At 43.7% G+C, this 21,690-nt stretch overlaps 1 protein-coding gene and 1 long non-coding RNA gene across 4 annotated transcripts in view; both read left to right on the top strand.

The window, feature by feature from the left end:
- Positions 1-1,141: 1,141 nt before the first annotated feature.
- Positions 1,142-2,808, top strand: LOC307224727. The gene is made up of 2 exons (XR_013842721.1): positions 1,142-1,690; positions 2,615-2,808. It is a non-coding gene; the product is annotated as an uncharacterized lncRNA (long non-coding RNA).
- Positions 2,809-5,376: 2,568 nt separating this feature from the next.
- Positions 5,377-21,690, top strand: part of KCNQ1 (potassium voltage-gated channel subfamily Q member 1) — a 299,981-nt gene continuing 283,667 nt past the window's right edge. Inside the window, exon 1 of one of the 3 annotated variants that reach the window (XM_079987213.1) lies at positions 5,377-5,940. In XM_079987213.1, the coding sequence (XP_079843339.1) occupies positions 5,513-5,940 (428 nt within the window). In that variant the 5' untranslated portion in view covers positions 5,377-5,512. The remainder of the gene's footprint in view (positions 5,941-21,690) is intronic. The other 2 variants (XM_079987211.1, XM_079987212.1) reach the window with 2 other exon arrangements.

Here is a 21,690-nt window from a genome sequence, read left to right as displayed (position 1 = left end):
TAATTTCATTATATGGGACTACAGATTTTTAGTTACATGCAAACTTAAATACTGTATATATATATATATATATATATATATATATATATATATATATATTCTGGGAGTTTTCACACCTCATTGAACCTTATATAAATCTAGGGGCAGTAGGGAGGAAATCAGTGCTGTTATTATCATAGCATATATTTCTTCATACAGAGTCAGCATGAGATCACTTGTCAGGCATTATAGTGAATGAAGTAATTTGTTTTGATGAGTTGTTCCTCTATAGTTGACGTTATTTGTGCATACTATAAATGTTAAATTGTGGTACAAGTAACATGTTGTAGTGTAGACAACTGTGACATGTTATCTTTCCAGTCATTATTACCCATAAAATAACTCAAGAGGAAAAGCACCGTTCATTTTCTAACTTTGCCCCAAATCCAGCAAAAAGCTTTTTTTGTGTCCAACAGCATGGGTCCAAGTGATGCAAAAATATGCATGGTGGTAGTTTGCGTTGGGCCACCACTGTGTGAGGTTAAGAAAACTTTTATCAGGCAAAATACAAAGATAGTTGTACGGGGGCAGAGAGAGGATAGGTGATGACCCAGGTAGGTGACGTATAAAGACGGGGGAGCTTGGTCTAGTATGGGGAAGGGCATTTGGCAAAAGGGTAGACAAGGGTAACAAGCAGAGTGAGAAGGGACAGCAGCCCTCAGTGAAACTGACAAGTGTATAAAATTATCATGAAGATGCCGTAGCTGTAAAGCATATTAAAAAGGTAATGGTAAAGGTACCCCTGTCCGTACGGGCCAGTCGTGTACGACTCTAGTGTTGTGCGCCCATCTCACTTAAGAGGCCGGGGGCCAGCGGTGTCCGGAGACACTTCCGGGTCACGTGGCCAGTGTGATGAAGCTGCTCTGGCGAGCCAGCACCAGAGCAGCACACAAAAACGCCGTTTACCTTCCCGCTATAAAGCGGTACCTAATTATCTACTTGCACTTAAGAGGTGCTTTCGAACTGCTAGGTGGGCAGGAGCTGGGACCGAAAGACGGGAGCTCACCCCGCTGTGGGGATTCGAACCGCCGACCATGCAATCGGCAAGCCCTAGGCACTGAGGTTTTACCCACAGCGCCACCCGTGTCTCCCCAAAAAAGCATATTAATATCAGCATATTTATGCTACAAACTTAAACTGCCTTAATAATCATTCCATCACTCCAGCGGAATTCTCAGACCCCTCAATGAACCACAGCTCCCAGAATTTGGGGTGGGGGGGAAGGAGCCATGTAAGTTAAAACAGTTATTAAAGTGATCTAAGGCTCTTCAGCCTACTCCCTCTTTTACCACACAGAAGAACTACTATGATGATATATGGGATTAGGATCACACACACAGAGGCGCAGCACTCACAGATATTGCCCTAATTACCTGTGCTGTGATGTCAGTGACATGCTGCTGTGACTGTGAGGTGACGTCATGTTTTGTAACATTTGTTGGCACAGGAGTCATCCAGCATAATTTGAAGCCCTTAAGTGTTGTCTTAGTAAGATTTAAGTGTGGCTTGTAAAAGTGTTATCACTGCAAGAACAATTTATTATTATAATAATACATTGTAAATCAGTGTTTCTCAGAAGGGAGCAGCCATACTCATGCAAAGCATCTGGAGAACTTCTGAACCGCCTTTGAATAGAGCCGAAAATAACAAGGTATATAATATATATAGTACCTTATCTTGCCGCAACATTTTTGTCTAAGCACCAGTATAACCCTTGAACTCAGCACAGCTCTGGGAAAGGAGCTTGTTAACTAGTTCTATTCTCCATCAAGCTCAAAAGGAAAGCAGACTTTCTGATCAAAGGATATTTGCGCCTTCTGCTCTTGGAGTTGTCTTTGTTAGCTAATTGCTTCTGCGCTGGAGAGCTTGAGCTCTTGTTTCTAAGGTGCAAATCATTTGTCTTATTAGAAGCAGCTATTACTTCACGTGTTAAAATGTGTTACTGTGCCAAACCCTCACATAGCCTGGCAAGAAGACAGCTTAACCAATTAATCAGGGGTTCCACAAAAGTGCATGATGGTAAGGAGCCAGATTTAGGGTGATAATGTTTGAAAAACATGTCATCATAAACCAATCTAACAGAAGAGCAAACTTTTATTTCGGGCAAGCCAGCAATACCGCCAGTGTTGGGGGTGTTTGTTTAGGCAAGTGTATGTTGCAAGATTTATGTCGTTTGGCAACTCTCTTACTTGTAGCAGCTACATGAACTTCAAACATCTACATAGGAAATAAAACAAAGACTGCAAAGCTCTATAGTAGATAAACAGCATAATGCAAGTTGAAGTTTATATTGAAAAAATTGCAATAATTTTGGCTCACTAAGCTTGCTAGGCTACTTACGGTAATTGTGACAACTTCATCTTAAGTTACACTCAAAGCAGACTCTTATTGGTTTGTTGTAAATGTCTGAATGCTGCGAACCCTGCTTCTTGGCTTAACTAGGCATCAGATTGTTTTGCAGTGCAATGTGTAAGCAGTAGGCTGGGTTAATAACTATAGAATTCAGCCTAGGTATGAGAGCACAATTCTTGCCTCTTTTTTTTAAGCAACTCTGTGCCCCTATTTTGTTTTCCAGATTCTCAGAAGAGAGCATCCATTGCCTTAAAAAGGCAAGCTACAAATTCTTCCTTGATATGTTGCAGAGGAATTACACCGAGAATGAATCAAACAGTAGAATTAGGACTTAAGAAGAATGTTGGTATAAGCCGCTGTATACTGTCAGAACATTTGTCTATCTGAGCTCAGTATTGCCTAAATTGGAACAACTTCTGTGAGCCACTTCCTGTCTTATTAAGTTCAGACATGGTGGTGGGACCGCTGCAGTGATTCTAGTGATAGGCAGAGCAAACTGAAGTGAGTCTGGGGTGGTGTACAGTAGAGCAGTGAATTCACCACCAGCTCCTGCTGGCTAGGGCAGAAGATGAAGTGACAATAATACCCCTCCCCCTTATTTTGTTCCAGGCTGAGGCAGCCGAAGGTCCCACATTGGACCTTTCACCAGGAAATGGACCACCATTGACTTCAGTGGATGTTTTGCTGGCCCTGCTCAGTCCCACAATGCTGTTTCAGCGGCCCTTACACTGACTCGCAGGCACACGAGGGAGCTTCCATAGCAGCTTGGCTCTTCTGCATCCTAACCCCTTACACGCAGCATCATGGATGTGTGTGTGTGTTAGGATTATGGCAGTGGCTGTACCAGCACTTCATTTTGTTTTACTTTTTTGTTAGTATGCCCCTCCTTAATGCTGTTTATTTCAGTGCATACTTTTTAATTGTAAATCACATTGAGGCTATTTTTAGAAGTAGTAAACGTGTTATAAATAGCAGCACAGGAATTGTCTGCAAGACCCTCATCCTGCTATGCCAAGTGACCCTGCAAGTGACACTGGTGTGCAAATGCTCCATCCTGCTGCTGCTTGACGCAGTAAGCTGGGCACATATTTGGTCTGCTAAGTGCTGAGACTTCATGGCAGCCTCCACAGTCACATCCCCATAGCTATGCCCCTGCTAAGACTATGAACTTTTGACCAATACAAACATTATCGCTGCAATAAAAAGTCATTTCTCCCATACTCTCTCTCTTTCTCCCCTTTAACATCCAGCCTAAGTCTCAAGAGTTTGCTCAATAGTTTGTGACATTTTGGTTGGCCGTAATTAAGAGATTTGGATTTTTTCCGAAATAAGTGGCATGCTAATGCAACCTAGCCCTTCTTATTAGGTTATTTGGTGGGTTTATGTCTAGAAGCGGAAGAAAAAGGCTTATATATTTGGCATGCAACATACTAGCACATATTGGGCAAAAAATTACTGCAATGCAGTGGGTTGGACCAGATGACAGTTGTGGTCACTTTCAACTCTACAATTCTGTGATCCAGTGATTCTACGATTCCTACAGTACAGGATATCACAATCTCTGTTGTGAAATAAGTGGCAGTACTTCATCTCTTCATCACTACATTATTTCTTGCGAGAGGATCTGCTGATGGGCAGCTGCCAACCTACCAAGAGATGCAAGTGTGAGTAAGCACTCAAGTTTCAATTTATAAGGTTCCAAGAGGGCATGGCTTCTTGGGATATCAACCTGTACATCAAGGGTGTTTACCATGTACTGTATTTCTTTTTGAATTGTTCTTTGACATGTTCAAGGATCTATACACACATTATCTCAGTAATTCCCACAACCATGTAAAGCAGGTGTGGACAACATTTTTTCCTGCTGAGGAACATTCTCTATCCCCCCCCCCGCCCCGTGTGTGTGTGTGGGGGGGGGAGAATCTGCCAGAGGCCACATGCTGACAGTGGGTGGAGCTGAAACTGATGACAAATGTGTTCTGGATAACTTATCCGGAAAAAAGATCAATCATTCTGAAACTACATAAAAATAAAGTGAGGCTTTTTAAAAGCCAGGAAAGACTCATAAATGAAGTTGAGTGGAGTCACATGTAGCCCCTAGATCACAGGTTTTCCCTTTTAAGTTAAAGGATGGTGGTGGTCACTGGTTGTCTTAATAGTACAGAGATGGCACATGCTGAGGCTGAAAAACAGAAATGTACCAAAGGCACAGCCCCCATATCATGGGAGTAGCCAGGATTTTTCATAGGGGGGCAGGCCTCTTGTTGGGGGTGGGAAGAACCACACTTAGCTATGTCTTTTTATTGATTTGGGGGAGGGCAACTGCCCCCCTACCCCCCTGGCTACGCCCATGCCCCATACATGTCTATTCAGAAATAAGTTCCACTGAATTCAATAAAACTTACTCCCAGGTAAATAAATGACTATATGATTGCAGCCCTAGTGAGTTTGAGGCACGGGGTGATAGCCAAACTAGGGAATTGCTATTTCACAGATCAATTGCTCACCCACTTTGCTACGTCGCCCCCTCGGCATCTGAAAAAAAACACACACCACAAAAACAAACACCTCCCAGATCATGGCCCTCTCTTAGCCTAACCTACCTCAAAGGAATATACAAGATAAAAAGGAAAATCGTATATATAAGAAATAAATGGAACCAAAACGGCACATTGCTTTGATTTCGCCCGCGCTCCTCTGGATGGCAGGGATTTTCTTCCAGTTGATTGCACAACGCCTGCCAGGTTTAGGGCAAGGAAGATGCCACTAATCATGAATCACCCAAGTTCTGCACCTGCTGAAGATCTACTTGTTGCACAGCTGCGGAAAGTCTCGGCCGTCTTGCGCGAGTAAGGGACAAGCAGCCGCCGCCGCCGCCGCCGCCGCCGCGCTGCCCCCGGGGCTCCTTGGGTGGCTGCTGGCAGCGGCGAGGCGGAGGGAGCAGGGGCCTTCCTTCCCCGAGGAGCCAGCCCTCCCCCGGAGTGGGCGGGGCCAAGGCGAGCTCTCGGGGACTTGAGCGGAGGCCGCGGGGGAAGGAGAGCGAGCGAGCGAGAGACGCGTCGCGCTCGCTGCCTGGCTCCGTATCCCGCCCGCCCGCCCCCTCCGCCTCCGCGCCTCGACGATGTCTTCTCCTTCCTCGCCCAAGGCGGAGAGGAAGCCGTGGAGCTTGGGGCGCCTGTCCGTCACGTCCAGGAAAGGCAGCATGAAACCCTCGGCTCTGGAGCTGGCCGAGAGCGCCGCCAACGCGCACTACGCGCCTTTCTCGCTCTCCGCGCCCGCGGGGACGACGACGACGACGCCCGGCGGCACCGGCTGCGCGACTCAGCAGCGCGCGCGGTACGTCGAGGGGCCCGAAGCCACCGTGGCCATGAGCGGCGGCGGAGGCGGCGGCGGCGGCGACTACCCTCGCCCTCCGGTCAGCTTCGACCCGCGCGTCTCCATCTACAGCGTCCGCAGACCTCTGCTGAGCCGCAGCCACATCCAAGGCAGGGTCTACAACTTCCTGGAGAGACCCACCGGCTGGAAGTGCTTCGTCTATCACTTCACTGTGTGAGTCCCAACGGCTTTTTGCTGAGCTTTTGGTTAGAAGCGACCCCCCCCTCTCATAAGGGCCCCCCTTCTTCCCCGAGGAGCCCGCGGCGGCGGCTCCCGGGCTCAAGGAGCGGGGAGGGCAGGCGGGCGGGCAAGAAGGCTGCTTGTCGTTTTCTGTCAAGAAAAGGCGGGAAAAGGGCCTCGGGGAGCCCGGCGCACGCTCGCCAAGGGCGCGCGGCTCGCTCGGCGCCCGCCGGAGCCCCGCCCCCCCCCCGGAGATTGGCAGCCCTCGCGCGACGCGTGTTTACCCGGCGGACTTTTCCGACCGAAGTTGACCTAGTAAGGATGCTGAGGGTGGCAGCCCGAGCTACTAGGTCAGCATCCTCCGGCGGGAGTGAGGCAGCTGTTGTTGAAGCCGCATGCCTCCTTTGCCCTCCAGCCAGCCTTCCTCCTGCCTGGAGCCATAAAGGGGAAAAAAGCTTGCAGCGTTTGGGAGTTTTGAGCTTAGGGGAATAAGAGGTGGCTTGAGAGAAGTTTATAAAATTATGCCTTGCGTGGAGAAAGTGAGTAGAGAAAGGCTTTTTTCACACCAGAAGTTTTGGACAATCCGATGAATGTAGGAAGATCAGTGGCGGAGCGTGGGGGGTGCAGGGGGTGCCGGCCGCACCGGGCGCAACATCTGGGGGTTAGGGTTAGGGATAGGGTTAGGGGGCACAAATCCAGAGTTAGGGGGCGCAAATTACTTGCCTTGCCCCGGGTGCTGACAACCCACGCTACGCCACTGAGGAAGATCCAGGGCAGATAAAAGAAACTTTTTCACAGAGTGCATTAGTTAAACTGTGGAACTCCCTCCCACAGGACACAGTGATCGCCACAGACTTGGATGGCTTTAAAAGAGCATCGGACAACGGACGAGAGGGCTGAGGGCTGTCGATGGTGACTAGCTGTGATGGCTATGCTCTGCCCTCATAGTTGGAGGCAGCAATGCTTTTGAATACCATTTGCTGGACACCACAGGAGGGCAAGAGTGCTCTTGTGCTCAGATCCGCTTGCAGGTTTCCCACAGGCCTCCAGTTGGCCATTGTGAGAACAGGATGCAGAGCTGGATTATTTATTTGATTAATTTCTATACCACCCTCCACCTGATGATCGCAGGGCGACTTACTATCTAAAAACACAAAATGCATAACATACTGTAGTAACAAACAAAACCAATAACCCAGCCCCCACAATATGGCCTCATCAAAGAGACATGTTATTATGTCCTATATACCTTACGCTTTAGCAGCTCTTAGGAAAACTCTCACAGTGTCTCATCAGATATTTAACAGACCAAGCCTTGGCATACTTTATTGGAAGTAAGTTGCATTGTGTTCCATGAAGTTTGCTGCCAGGAAAGTATTCCGAGCATTGCAGCCTAATTGTAGGCGCTGTCTGCCTGTAACATTTAATTGCCTAGATTCATGCATAACGTTTGCTACAGATAAATCCTTTCCTTTAAGCACATAAGGTACTCCCTTACAGGTGCGTGTGCAGCTAAGTTATTTCCAGGATTAATGTCAATAGATGCTAGGTTGCCGGGGGTGGGGTGGGGGGAGAGAGACAGCTCCAGAAGATGGCAATTGTATATATCCTTTACTCTGGCTAGGTACCTGTTCTGCATGGTGGGGTGCACCACTGTGGCTTCTCTGTGCTAAAGGTCCATGCAGATACACTCTCTAGTTGATGAGCTGTGCTTTAACTTCTCTCTGTGTGTTCCATTCATTCCTAATGCATTGAGCAAAACAAGGCATTGTATGCTGAGAACTTCTTACGCTGGTTACAAGTACCAGAGTTCATAAAGTGTTGTTCATGAGATAATTATTTAAACTAAACTAATTATTTAGAGTGGAGAAGCAGCCAGGGAAGTTTGTTAGAATCATCCTAGAGTTGTAGAGTTGAAAGGGACCACAAGGGTCATTTAGTCCAAGCTGTCACAATGCAGGAATCTTTTTGCCCAGCATGACTGAGATTAAGTCTCCTGCTCTGCCAATTGAACTACGTTGAAACTTTTCTGCACTGGTCATTCTTCTACTCTAGACTGTACCTCTCCCCATCACTTATCTCCCCTTGAGCTTCCAAAATGCACATTTGGAAAGGCAAAAAGAAGTTTGGAAACCTGCAAAATAGGAGGGGGATTTGGAGTGGAGTGATTAACACTTTCCTTACTCACCATTTATCCACTCCAAATCTCCTCCTGCATTGCAGGTTTCCAAATTTTTGTTGCTTACAGGTCTTATGATTTGCTAGGAGTGAAAGTGTTGAGCACATTTTGTTTCATAGGCATGCTGTGAAAGGGCATTATTCTTGATACAGTGGTACCTCGGGTTACATACGCTTCAGGTTACAGACTCTGCTAACCCAGAAATAGTGCTTCAGGTTAAGAACTTTGCTTCAGGATAAGAACAAAAATCGTGCTCCAGCGGCGCGGCGCAGCAAGAGACCCCATTAGCTAAAGTGGTGCTTCAGGTTAAGAACAGTTTCAGGTTAAGAACGGACCTCCGGAACAAATTAAGTATTTAACCCGAGGTACCACTGTACCCAAATTATAGCCAAATTGAGCCAAAAATATGAAGGCATACTGTAACGCAACATGGCATTAGCTGCCTTTGACATTCCTCTTGGAGTTGATGCAAAAGACTTATTGCCTGATGTTGGTGTGCTTAAAATAACACTCACTTTTCTGAATCATGGCTTGCAAAATTAAAAAGCCACCAAAAATACCAATCAATACAATATACTGTACTTAATGGCTTCAAAATGTAGATTAGTCGTGCTTGTCTAATCAGAGCTACTTTTCAAGATGCATTATTGGAAATGAAAAAATGAGCAGAATGTATTTTTAAGAAAGTAGTGAATGGAATTTCTTAACCTAAGGTACTCTTACCTTAGGGCTTTTTTTTGGGGGGGGGGTAGAATCCAAATATCCTAGCTGCCATTTAAAAGTTGTGTTAAATTACTAATGGCTCACCATATGACTCTGCTGCTTTTTTCTCTCCATACCACTGCAAATGACTGGAAATAAGAAAGATTTACAACAGAGGTTCCTAAACCATGGTCCGTAGACCTCCAGTGGTCCACAAGCTTCATTCAGGTAGTCATCGGCATGTCTGTAAAAATACAGTTAAAATCATACAGAATCTAAAACAGTGCGTTGAAATTGCTAAATCTGGCAGAAAAATAATTAAGTGGTCCATCAAGACTTTCATCAATTTTTAATTCGTCATGAGGATGGGGGGAGATTGGGAACTTTAGTTGGAATCCGTCTGTCTCGAGAGACAATGGAGTGTGCCTCCGAGCTGGGGATGAAGTCAAACTGCTGTGTTAGTAGCACCAAAGTGACCTCCTCAGGGTACGAGCCTGAGCAGTATATACAAAGGTCCTGGGTTGCCCAGATGACAAGACACACACACCCCCGCCTTCACTGATGTGAAGGAAAGCAGAACAATACATTTGGCACCAGCTTGCTTGCAGGAGTTGCTGGAAGGAGGCATACAAGGTGCCATCCAACCATCATAGGGACTCCACTCTGGAATTGTGTAGGGTTTATTCCTAAGCCCTTTTTCTGCCAAAGATAGCCTGAAAGGCAGCAGAGGTTTAGGATCAGTTTTTCTTCTGCTAGATGGGCTACCTTCCCAGGTTGATGAGCCCCACCTGCCAGGGGCGTAGCAAGGGGGGTGCGGTAGGTGCGGTTCGCCCCGGGTGCCCCCACTGAGGTGGGTGACAAAATGGTGGGCAGCACTCACTGCTGGGCCTGCAGCATGCCCAAGCCACACGTCTTGGGCACCCGCAGGTTCCACTCTGTCCGCCTGCTGCCTCCCCCCCCCCGCTGTAGGGTGGCTGAGACCCCATGGTGCGCCCTGCCCCTAGGGGTGCTGCGCCCCCTGCCCCATCCCTATGGGCCCCATGCACCCTGTCCTGTCCCTCCCTAAGGGTGTCCCTCCCTAAGGGCACAGGGCACCCTGTCCCATCCCTATGGGCACCGCGTGCCCTGCCCCCACCCCTGGGGGAAGTTCGCTCCGCCCCTATGGGTGCTTCGCCCCAGGTGCCAGAGAGGCTTCCTCCACCGCTGCCACCTGCCCCTCATTTCCCTCTACAGCACATGCTGAAACTGTCTTCTTGATCATTGGACCCACTAGTGGTCTCATCTGCTCAATCTGCTGGAGCTGTCTTTCCATGTAGGGCTTACAATATCATAGTCAAAAAGCTTGGAGGAACAGTTTATCTCCAGATAGTGGCTTTAATGTACAACAGCCTTTATTCTGAAAGTTAACTCAGGGAAAACTGCAAAACAGCCAAATGAGCATGGAGTTTTCTCGGTGTTCCCACAAAATGTGGGAAACTTGGATTGGGTAGGGGAGTGGAAATGGAATGGCATATCTTAACAAAGGGTGTGGCTGGCTGCTTGGCAACTTGTGCAAAGAGTATTCAGTGCTGCAACATTTTGTTTCAGGTCCCACTTGTTCTAAATGCATTTACTGGGATGTTCCAAGTGGTGGAATTGTCCAAATTGGAGCTTCTTGCATTGTAGGTTCATAGCTGGATGTTTTGGAAGCAAAAACAGGAAGACCAAAAGTAATGTGTTAAATCAGGTTCTCCATTTTCACCATCACTGATGCTGAGCACATGGGAAGCAGCTGCATACCAGGTCAGACTATTTCAGGTATCCCAAGGGTCATCTAGTCCAATGCCCTGCAATGCCAGTATTGCCTGCACTGGCTGGTAGTGGTTATCCAGGGTCTTTCATATCACCTGCTACCTAATCCCTTTAACTAGGGATGTTAGGCATTGGACTTTGGCTTCTGCTTACAAAGCATATGCTGTACTACTGAGCTATGACCCCACTCCTCTCATCTCTTTTGCATGCTTTTGATGAATCAGTGCGAGACCCACATGGCTCCAGACAGCTCCCAGGAGCTAGATTTACTGAAATACTCATCAGAAGCCCACATGAAACTCCAAAAGTGTTCTTGATAAACACCTAACCTCACTGTGAGCAAGTTCCTCCCTGGCTAAAGAACAAAACCTCCTTCAACTGTTTAAAGAGTCTGATTAAATTTTTGCTAATGGGAACATAAATATTATAAAGTAAAGTTGTGCATGGAAATGTATATTTATTCTTTCTCTGTTTTTTGTGTGTCTGTGTATAAACAATATGGCTTTTGTTTATCTGTAGTAGTGCAGTTTGGCTGGTCTGTAGGACATGAAGAAAAATGCCGTTGAGATTGTGCTTGAGGTCAGTGGTTTAGACCACAGTGACACCCACGCCCCCATTTTACCTTTTTTGAGTCCATAGCTGTGCGAATGACCAGCTAAAGTAAATTTAAAATCAGTAACAGGCTAAGCAGAAGTCTTATAGGTTTGCTTATTTGTGCCGCTTTAAGCATTGTTTACAAACATGTCTCATATTATTAAATGAAATCTGTTTCCCAATAAATGTGACAGATGACTTTAACCTTTTGTTACATCTACAGACCTAAAGAGTTGTTTCATTTATGAAAGTTAGGTGTGACATTGTAATTTAAGGACCAAACCACAAGTTACACATCAGATTAGTAATCAGATCTTCCTCTCTCTCTCTCTCTCTCTCTCTCTCTCTCTCTCTCTCTCTCTCTCTCTCTCACACACACACACACACACACACACAAACATACATGAAATCATTGTAGGGTGCTTTAAATATTATTTGAACAGTGGCACTGGGTTTCCTTCATCTAGCCCATCCTCTCTGTGGCTAGTAGTTCCCCATTCTGCTATATCCAGTTCATGTGAGTCTTAGGTCTTCCTCTTCCTTTTCTGTCCCATCCAGTCCCCTCCACACCCAAAAATCAGCTCTGCAAGGTAGGAGGACCTGGTGGAACAGAACAGGAGGCCTGCAGGGGGAGAGACGAAATGGAAGTCCTGTTGAACTGGTGAAACCCTGCTGGTGAAACATTGGTTACAACACTTTAGCTTTTGGGGGAGGGTTGATTAGGCAACAGAAGCAGCCCGGTGTGTGTGTGAGATATAAAGATCCCTTCCTCAGTTCCATTTGTGATTCATAAGATAAATAAATCAAATGGGAGCTGTGAAGCCCTGGTTCAAATATTGCCTCAGCTATGAACTCATTAGGTGGCCTTAGGAAAGCCACTGTTCTCTCAGCCTCAGTCACCACATCCCCATCTGCATGGTAACAATATTATTGGCCTACCTCACATGGCAGTTTTAAGGATTCTTGAGATAATGCATATGAAGCATTTCAGCTCAACAAAGCCTTGTTTATTTATTTTTGTCAAGCTTGCTAAAACTGCATCAAAAATATTTTTTAAGAAACACTAATAAAGGGACATAGATAAAAAAATTCTGAGATCCATAGTGTGCATAGCTTACATTCCTTATCATTCTTATGGTTCACTATCCAGTACTAATTACTGAAGGAAACTTAACTGTAATTTAGCTCCACTGGTTTCAGTACAACTTATGTACTTTTGCATTTCTTCGGGTTGTACCCATTATGTAGAAACAAGTTATGTTGAAATAATTGGGACCTATGTCCAAGTTACCATCTACTTCCTGGAAACAACATCCCTGCCCCAATTTATTTTAATGAGGGGGGACATAGTCCCACATAAAAAATGTTGTTGCATATAAGCCTGGCTTTAAAGGCACCAGCTGTTTAATTGCCCTTCATTTGGTGCATGAGCAGCCATATGAGTGAGTAACTCAAAACAATAAGCAATGCAACAGTCCTAGCTAGTGTTGTGCTAAAACCTGTCCTCCAGTTTCTTGAGATTATTGTTCCCCTGTAAAATAAGTTTTCGTGGGCTGGGGTTTTTTTTTGGCCTCATTTGCAGTGTGCTTTAGAATTTCTTTAGAATGTTGTTGAGTGTGGGGTCAAGCTTACCTAACTGTTGCAAGGGCGCTGCTGGTGATGTGCATTAAGCATTTCTCCAGTGCTGCCAGCTCCCTGATCTGAAGAAACCCAATGGGGAAATCTTTTATTTATTTTTTTAATAAATTTTTTTATTAATTTTCCAATTTTTAACAAACACAACAAAAACAACATGGAAACAAACACAAAAAATCATAATTTCTTAACCTTATTTCCATAAGCCTCTTTTCTCGGACTTCCCCATACCTTCCCCTTTTTGCATCTTTTTTTTTTTTACAATTATTCAACAACCCTTTTAGCCAATTAAATATAAATATAAATTCATTCTCCTTTTCAATTTCACCCTAAATCAAACAAAATTTACCGCTGTAATTCTACGTCTTCCTCTCCCTTAGCATTTTAGCACTCCTCAATTTTATAGTAACTCTTAAGATATATTTTAAACTTCTTCCAGTCTTCTTCCACAGTCTCTTTCTCTTGGTCGCGGATTCTGCCGGTCATTTCTGCCAGTCCCATAAAGTCAATCACTTTCGCCTGCCATTCCTCCAGCGTGGGTAGCTCTTGTGTCTTCCAATACTTTGCTAGAAGAATCCTTGCTTCCGTAGTAGCGTACAAAAAGAAATTTTTATCCTTCCTCAGCACCAGCTGGCCGACCATACCCAAGAGAAATGCCTCTGGTTTCTTATGAAAGGTGCATTTAAGTACTTTCTTAATCTCATTATAAATCATTTCCCAGAAGGCCTTAATCTTTGGGCAGGTCCACCAAAGGTGGAAGAAGGTACCTTCAGTCTCTTTACATTTCCAACATTTGTTATTGGGCAAATGATAAATCTTCGCAAGCTTGACTGGAGTCATGTACCACCTGTAAATCATTTTCATAATGTTTTCTCGTAAGGCATTACATGCCGTGAATTTAATACCTGTGGTCCATAACTGCTCCCAGTCAGCAAACATAATGTCATGACCTATGTCCTGTGCCCGTCTAATCATAGCTGGCTTCACTGTGTCATCTATTGTATTCCACTTCAACAGCAAGTTATACATTCTTGATAAATTCTTAGTATTGGGTTCTAACAATTCTGTTTCTAGTTTCGATTTCTCCACCTGGAAACCGATTTTCCTGTCTTGTTTGTAGGCCTCCATTATTTGAAAATAATGGAGCCAATCCCGTACCTTGGACTTTATTTTCTCAAAACTTTGTAGTTTAAATTCACCACCTTCTTGTTCTAGAATTTCAGAATATTTTGGCTATCTTTTATGATGTCTATCCTGGCCCTCACTGCTGGACTAAAGTACTCAGACTCTCAGCATGGTTTCTGCCCAGTGGTTTAATGTGCGGATGAGATTGGTACATATGTAATGCACAGGTTACAAGGTGCAGGAGGTGCAGAAGAGGTATAGATGCATGGCTAAGTGCAAGCTAATGTGTTGATCCAACAAGCAGCATTCCACCCAGCCTCTTCCTTTTGAAGAGTGAGGAGGGCACAGTCAGAGTCCTGGGACTGCGCAGGCAAAAAGGTTGTCCAAGGGCAGCTCCCTGAGCTCCTCTCATTCCTCCTCAAGGTCCAGCTATCCTCTCCATGACATTTCCATGAGATACATGACAATGTGTTTACCTGAGTGTTGAATCACAGGAAGTCTAGCAGTCTGGCTTTTGAGCCCCTGAGACTGGCACACTTGCTTCTGCTTAAGGGAAGTCCTCCTTTTTAGCTTAAAAAGAAATCTTTCTGTACTGATTTCTTTAAAAGGAAAAAACACTTAAAAAAAAGATGAACAGTTGCCAAGCACACAGTCGACAGCCTCTCAACTTCCCTGTGCTTACAAGAAAGCCTCAATGGGGACATTATGGGGTTTTCAGAGTGCAGACCAATGGAGAAATTATACACTTGCAAACACCCCTCAGCCGCCCTGCTCCCAAACATGAAAATTTCACCAAAAGGCTCTCTCCCCTCTAATAATTAAGTATTGCTGGAAAATGTTTGGAAAAAAATGCAGGTTAATTTATCAGCATAATGCTAGTTCTGGTTTATCTATGCCTTATGCTGTTTACTCCACTTGTTTGTTTAGATTCATAAAGGTAAAGGTAAAAGGACCCCTGACAGTTAAGTCCAGTCATGAACGACTCTGAGGTTGTGGTGCTCATCTCGCTTTACAGGCCGAGGGAGCCGGCGTTTGTCCACTCCGCAGACAGTTTTTCCAGGTCATGTGGCCAGCATGACTAAGCCGCTTCTGGCACAATGGAACACTGACACCAGAGCAGCGCACGGAAACGCCATTTACCTTCCTGCCGGAGCGGTACCTATTAATCTACTTGCATTTTTGGGCGTGCTTTTGAACTGCTAGGTTGGCAGGAGCTGGGACCGAGCAATGGGAGCTCACCCCATTGCAGGAATTCGAATCACTGACCTTTTGATCGGCATGCGCAGGGCTCAATGGTTTAGCCCACAGCACCGCCTGTGTCCCTTAGATTCATAGCCTGGTGTAAATCTGAGTCAATCTCATTTATCCTCATAACCAGTGCTTTTTTTCAGGGGGGATGCAGGGGTATGCATACCCCTAAACATTTTGTGAATCTTTGTACTTTTGTTCATTTACTGTATTTATTTTTCCTGATTTGAACTATAAAATGGTGATTTTCTTGAGTCAAAATGAGAGTACCCCTAAATGTTTTTTTAAGGAAAAAAGCACTGCTCATAACAACCCTGTGAGGTAAGTCACTGATGGAGAACCGAGGCTGTGATATGGGGCTTTCTTCCAGGCATCCCAATGAGTTGTGGGCTTTAGAGCTAAATCTCTAAAATTATATCCATGGGGCCTTATATTCCTTCTATTAAGGACAGAGTACATTTCAGAGGCTGCTAGTCCTGTTCAGCTCTGGTTATGTTGGATGCTGAACTGAATACAGCGTTCATATAATCTTATTTGACCAGGACAAACATCTGCAAAAATACAGCGGTGGAAAGATTCTGTTGTAAAGTAAGAGCTTACAAATGTATGCATGTAAAATGAGTGTGTTGTAATGGTGATACTAAAAAACCCCAAAAGGCTTGCAGTAACCCTTGACCTATTTTTATATGTTGCATTCAGGAAATAAGATCATGCAAGTGTGCACTGAGTATGTCTTGTCTAATTGGGTCAAAAATAATTCAGTGGCTGATTACAAGGTTGATGTCAACATGTCATTAAATCATTCTATCGCATAATAGAGAATTATTTGCCTGGTTTGGTTTAATTCCAAACAGGTTAGTTAGAATTTTAAGGGATAGTCTTGTGTTCTTGGTTCATTGTAACCAGGATTGACTTAGATATGGATGCTTTATAGTAATATCCTCACAATAAATCTTACCTGTTTTGATGTGTTGTGTTGTTCTTTTTAGCCATATCTTCTAGATTCTATATGATTGTAGCCATTTCCTCTCTGAAATGGGAAACAGTTAAGCATTTTCTCTATCTTTATCCTACTGCTAATACCAGGAACTATATTTTGTTGTGGCTCCTACAATCCAGAAGCTAGATCTTTGTGTGTTTGTAATGAGATTTTTGTGTGACACCCCTGCTGAATGACTTTTGTATTAGCTAGAAAAACAGCACTCTCTCGCTGAACTGGGTAGGAAAAATACAAACTTTTAATGGATAAAAAAAAGGTAAAGGACCCCTGACAGTTAAGTCCAGTTACAGACGACTCTGGGGTTGCGGCACTCATCTTGCATTACAGGCCGAGGGAGCTGGCGTTTGTCTGCTCCACAGACAGTTTTTTCAGGTCATGTGGCCAGCATGACTAAGCCGCTTCTGGCACAACGGAGCACTGAAACCAGAACAGCACACAGAAATGCCATTTACCGGTCGGCAGGAGCTGGGACTGAGCAACAGGAGCTCACTCCATTGCGGGGATTCGAACCGCTGACCTTCTGATCAGCAAGCCCAAGAAGCTCAGTGGTTTAGACCACAGCGCCACCTGCGTCCCACTGGGTAGAACATGCTTAATACTACAGGGTGAGTCTTTTAAAAGAGGCCCCATGGAACATGTGTACTCTGTATCCATGGGGCCTCTTTTAAAGGACTCACCCTGTACAAATAGCAATGTGCACAATTCTCATGCTTTAGCAAGACATATCAAAGCAAGAGAGCCACAATGCAATCTATCCATTTTAAAAGTGTTAACTAAATAACTTTTCATAGATAGGCATTATCATAATGTTAAGGAGCTGAGAATCATAACTGGAAGGAACATCAATCACCTTCAATGCAGGAAGATCAAAGGTATTGCTAATAGGAATGGGTATTATACTTTTGGTGAATGTGGTTAGTAGGAGAGCTGTGTTGGATGGCAGTACAGATCGTTTTAAAAAGAAAAAAGGACAAAAGGAAGGAAGGAAAGAGCTTCCATATTTTCTTTTTTTGCTTGAAGACTGTTGCTGCTGAACCACAGGTCAGTTTCTATTATTACTGATATTTAGTATGATAAAGATCTTTTCTGAAGTTTTTTTAAAAAGCTAATTACTACAGTTTCATAACCCATGCATAATGAATAACTATCCTAACAAACACCTATAACCATCCCCTGTGGCATGCACATGGGACATACAGAAAAGGGTTGCTATGGACCTAAGTGGACTTGTGATGTTTCTTACCCACCCAAACCCCGCTTTTAATACAGTATGTTAAATACCCTTATAGCAATTTCATAATGTGTACCCCAGTGACAGCTGAGAGGAGCACAGAAAGAAAAGAAATACCATACTGCATCAGCACAATTGGACGTCTTCATCTGCCCCAGCTGCAACAAAACATATCTCAGCCATATTTGTCTCTATAGCCACAGCAGGCATTGTAATTCTCCAATGGTTTGGCTTCATCCCTGAAGGCACACTCCGTCATTGTCTCCTGAGTCAGATGGATGGCAACAACAAATATGGACTAGTGCTTCTTGTCCCTATTACATATCTGGGTCTGAAAACTGACTGGGACATATGGATCATATAGGGCAGGCATAGGCAAACCTCTGACCCTCCAGATGTTTGGGATTACAATTCCCACCATCCCTGACCACTGGTCCTGTTAGCTAGGGATGATGGGAATTGTAGTCCCAAACATCTGGAGGGTCAGAGTTTGCCTATGCCTGATATAGGGTCATTTTCATGATAACTATGCTATAGTTGCCTGTACAGACAGTGGCTGCTGAAAGTTCAGGACTCTTCCTCCTTTTTCTCTTCTGATTCATTATGCTGACTCATTCTTAGTTAAGGTATAGCTTCCCAGCATGCAAATCCATAATGATGACAGTGGGATCACTCTGGCAGTAGTCTTGCCGGGATGGCAAGATCAGAGCAGAGGCTAGATTGGTGTTAGCACTTTTGTGGCTCAAGCAATCAGTTCCTCTATTACAGGAGCATCACAGTATAATGTAACTATGGAGCGCCTCTAAATCTATGGATACAATTTTTAAGATCAGGAAAGGTTTACCCGGGATGGTATGGAAAACTTTGAATGAGGGGGTGTGCCTTCCTCATGTCCCCTTGTTTTCAGTTTCTGTCTTTGGTGGTATCATACTTTTCTGCCCCATCTGCTGCTCCATTGCTAGCTAGATTGTGTCGATAAAAGTTCACTTCGCTCTCTTCATATTGGCTACGGCTTTCAGTTCACTCTGTTTTCTCTCTGGTTGAATTGAGGTATGAATTGCCCAGTGCCCAGTTTATTATGTTAACACAAAAGGAAGCATGAACAGCTGTAATGGAAAAAAAGAGAATGTTTAAAGCGTTGGCAGATTGCGAAACTTCCACAAACAAACATAAACCTTTGCCCTTCTCTGCTTTTTACAACTACAAATCAAAACTTAAGGAAGAGCAAAAAGCAACTTTTGAAATAAGTCACTGAAAGGTGTGTGTGGAGGAATACTATGAAGTTCCAGTGAAGACATGATAAATGAAACTAATATTGACATAATGGTGATGTGCTTATTTATTTGTTTGCAGAATATCTAGAACACCCTTCATCTCAAATGTTGCCTCAGGCTACATAATTTATCTGCCATAATCATATTCCTTATGTACCTCATTCGTATATTTAAAAAAACAAAAACAAAATTTGTACTTGAATATTAGCCAGGTCAGATCACTCATTCATCTAGCCCAGAACCTAGTTTATTGTTTAGCCAGAATGGAATCACAATCGTTGTTACAAAAAACCCCCTCAAACTATTAAAATGTAGCAGTAGTCGTAATCTATCAAAAACATAGTTAAGTTTACCTACCAGTAAATGTGTAAATGGTCAGCACAACGTCCTGTACATCAAGAAGATTAATTTCATTTATTTTTATATAGAGATATAGAATTTCTATGTAATAAAAATATTAAAAGTGCAATAATAAAAATATATTAAAATACATAAAACATAGCAAAGGCCATAGATAAAACATAACCTTTACATAAAATAGCAGATGCTTAGCAGGCAGAAGCCTGCTATTTGGCTAGAACTGTTGAAGAAGGAGCTCCTTTATAGGTTACAGTCACATTTATCACATCATAACACAGAATATAATACAAAGTTGCTTTATAAATAACAATATTTAAAAATCAAACAGTTTCCCGTGAAGTTTCTCTTTGATTATGACAAGAGAACAAAATCTAACCAAAAACGCTTCACTGTCATTATGCATAGGAATGCATAATTAAAAGTAAAAGTAAGGGGGATTTCTAGGGAATTATACAGCAGTATTTTGGTAGGGCAGCAAGGGACACACCTGCTGAAATTCCCTTTTATGTACAACAGTTAAGGATGTAGGTGTCCTGCCCTCTTTTGCATTGGCTGCCCCATGTTTTAAAATGCTGTGTTTCAGCCATAATTCATGAAAATAGTATGTATGCTGAAAAAGAGCTTTGTGGCGCTATTAAGATTCACAAACTGATTATGGCATAGACACCACTTCATAAGGTATATGGCATATAACCCTCTTGTTTTTGCTTAAACAGACTATTTTTATTTATTTTTTTAAAATGAGGATACTACATTTTAACAAGTGATGCTGTTATTACATTATTGTATACATTATTTCATTTTTGTTGTGGTTGGCATCTTTCTGCCTTGGGGGACAATAGAGAAGTGAGCCTTTGGGTGTGAAGACAAACTGCTGGAGATAATATCTGTTTGGATTTAGAGTTGTTAGAATGGTATCTTCATTAAAGTTCTGCAGAGACCATATTTAAAAGCAAACAGTTGGATGAATGTGTAAAAAAGGTTGAGAGCTGTAGCAGATACTAATTTTTGGCTTTTATAAAAACTCTTGAAACCTGAAAGATTTTGGCTGCAATCCTATATGCACTTACCTGGGAGTAAGTTAGCTCAGTTAGTGATGTATGGAAGTGAGAGCTGGACCATAAAGAAGGCTGATCGCCGAAGAATTGATGCCTTTGAATTATGGTGCTGGAGGAGACTCTTGAGAGTCCCATGGACTGCAAGAAGATCAAACCTATCCATTCTTGAGGAAATCAGCCCTGAGTGCTCACTGGAAGGACAGATCGTGAAGCTGAGACTCCAATACTTTGGCCACCTCATGAGAAGGGAAGACTTCCTGGAAAAGACCCTGATGTTGGGAAAGATGGAGGACACAAGGAGAAGGGGACGACAGAGGACAAGATGGTTGGATAGTGTTCTCGAAGCTACTAGCATGAGTTTGACCAAGCTGTGGGAGGCACTGGAAGACAGGAGTGCCTAGTGTGCTCTGGTCCATGGGGTCATGAAGAGTCGGACACGACTAAACGACTAAACAACAACAACAAAGTTAGCTCAGTGGGGCTTTTTGTTGTTGTTTAGTCGTTTAGTCGTGTCCGGCTCTTCGTGAACAAACATCCATAGCAATAGAACTCATAGCTAGGTGTGATTTATCTAAAACATACCTTGCTGCAAGTTCTATTATGATTTCTGTTTGTTCTCTAACCCACTACATACACGGCCATCAAAGAAAAGAGACTTGTGGAATGACAGCAATGCCAGATTCAGTGAGAAAGTAGCACCTCTGTGAAAAGTGTTGGAATGTTCCAGGGTGTCCTTGGGGATTAGTTGCTGTCTTTCACAACAATGAACCCCCTGTCAACAGTCTTGGTCATGGGCAAACACCAGCCAAGCATACATAAGCTCTTATCAGCTCTAGCTAGACTGCGTGCGTTCAAAAAAAGCAATGTCATAAAAACCTTCAGTGGCTGGCGATTCCAGAGCTCACTGCTAGAGCTGAAAAGAATTCCCAAACAACACAGGCCTCTTATCAGCTTTAATTGCTAGGCAGTGGAGAATTGCTGTTTGTTCAACGTCATCCAGTATTAGCAGCTCTGTTGTGGGTTGTGCTATGGAGATGGTGAAATGCTTGGCCACTGGCATTTCCAGTGGAAATGAGAAAAACACCATGTCAATGGTAATTTAAGCTGTAAGCACAGAAATATAAAAGAAACACAAACTGTAAAGTCCTCCGGGCTGGGTTCATTTTTAAAAGGTAAACAATTGAGAACATGTACATTGAATTATATGAGCCAATGAGAAATGTTTCACAATTGCAACCGGAGTTTTGCTGTACATTTTTTTTTTTGGGGGGGGTTTGTGAGTCAGTGGTCCCGCTCCCCACTGATTAAGGTTTTGATTAAGGTTTACCTAAACGTGTGATATAACAATCCTTGTAGCATAAACATTTCACTTACCACAACAGGAAACTATTAAACTTTTACAGATGTGTAGCATATGGGAAGGAAGCGTCTGTAATTTTCTATAAATAACTCTCATGTGGTCAAAATGCTGGAAGCTTCTACGTTGAGAGCTTCAGGGAGCATCCAGGTTTCAAAACGAGGCCAGCAGAGATACCATTCACACCTAA

This window comes from Podarcis cretensis (genome assembly GCF_951804945.1).
Source record: "Podarcis cretensis genome assembly, chromosome: 1".
Classification (NCBI taxonomy): Eukaryota; Metazoa; Chordata; class Lepidosauria; order Squamata; family Lacertidae; genus Podarcis; species Podarcis cretensis.
Note: the sequence above shows the minus strand (reverse complement) of the source record. Positions and strands in the feature narration are given on the sequence as shown.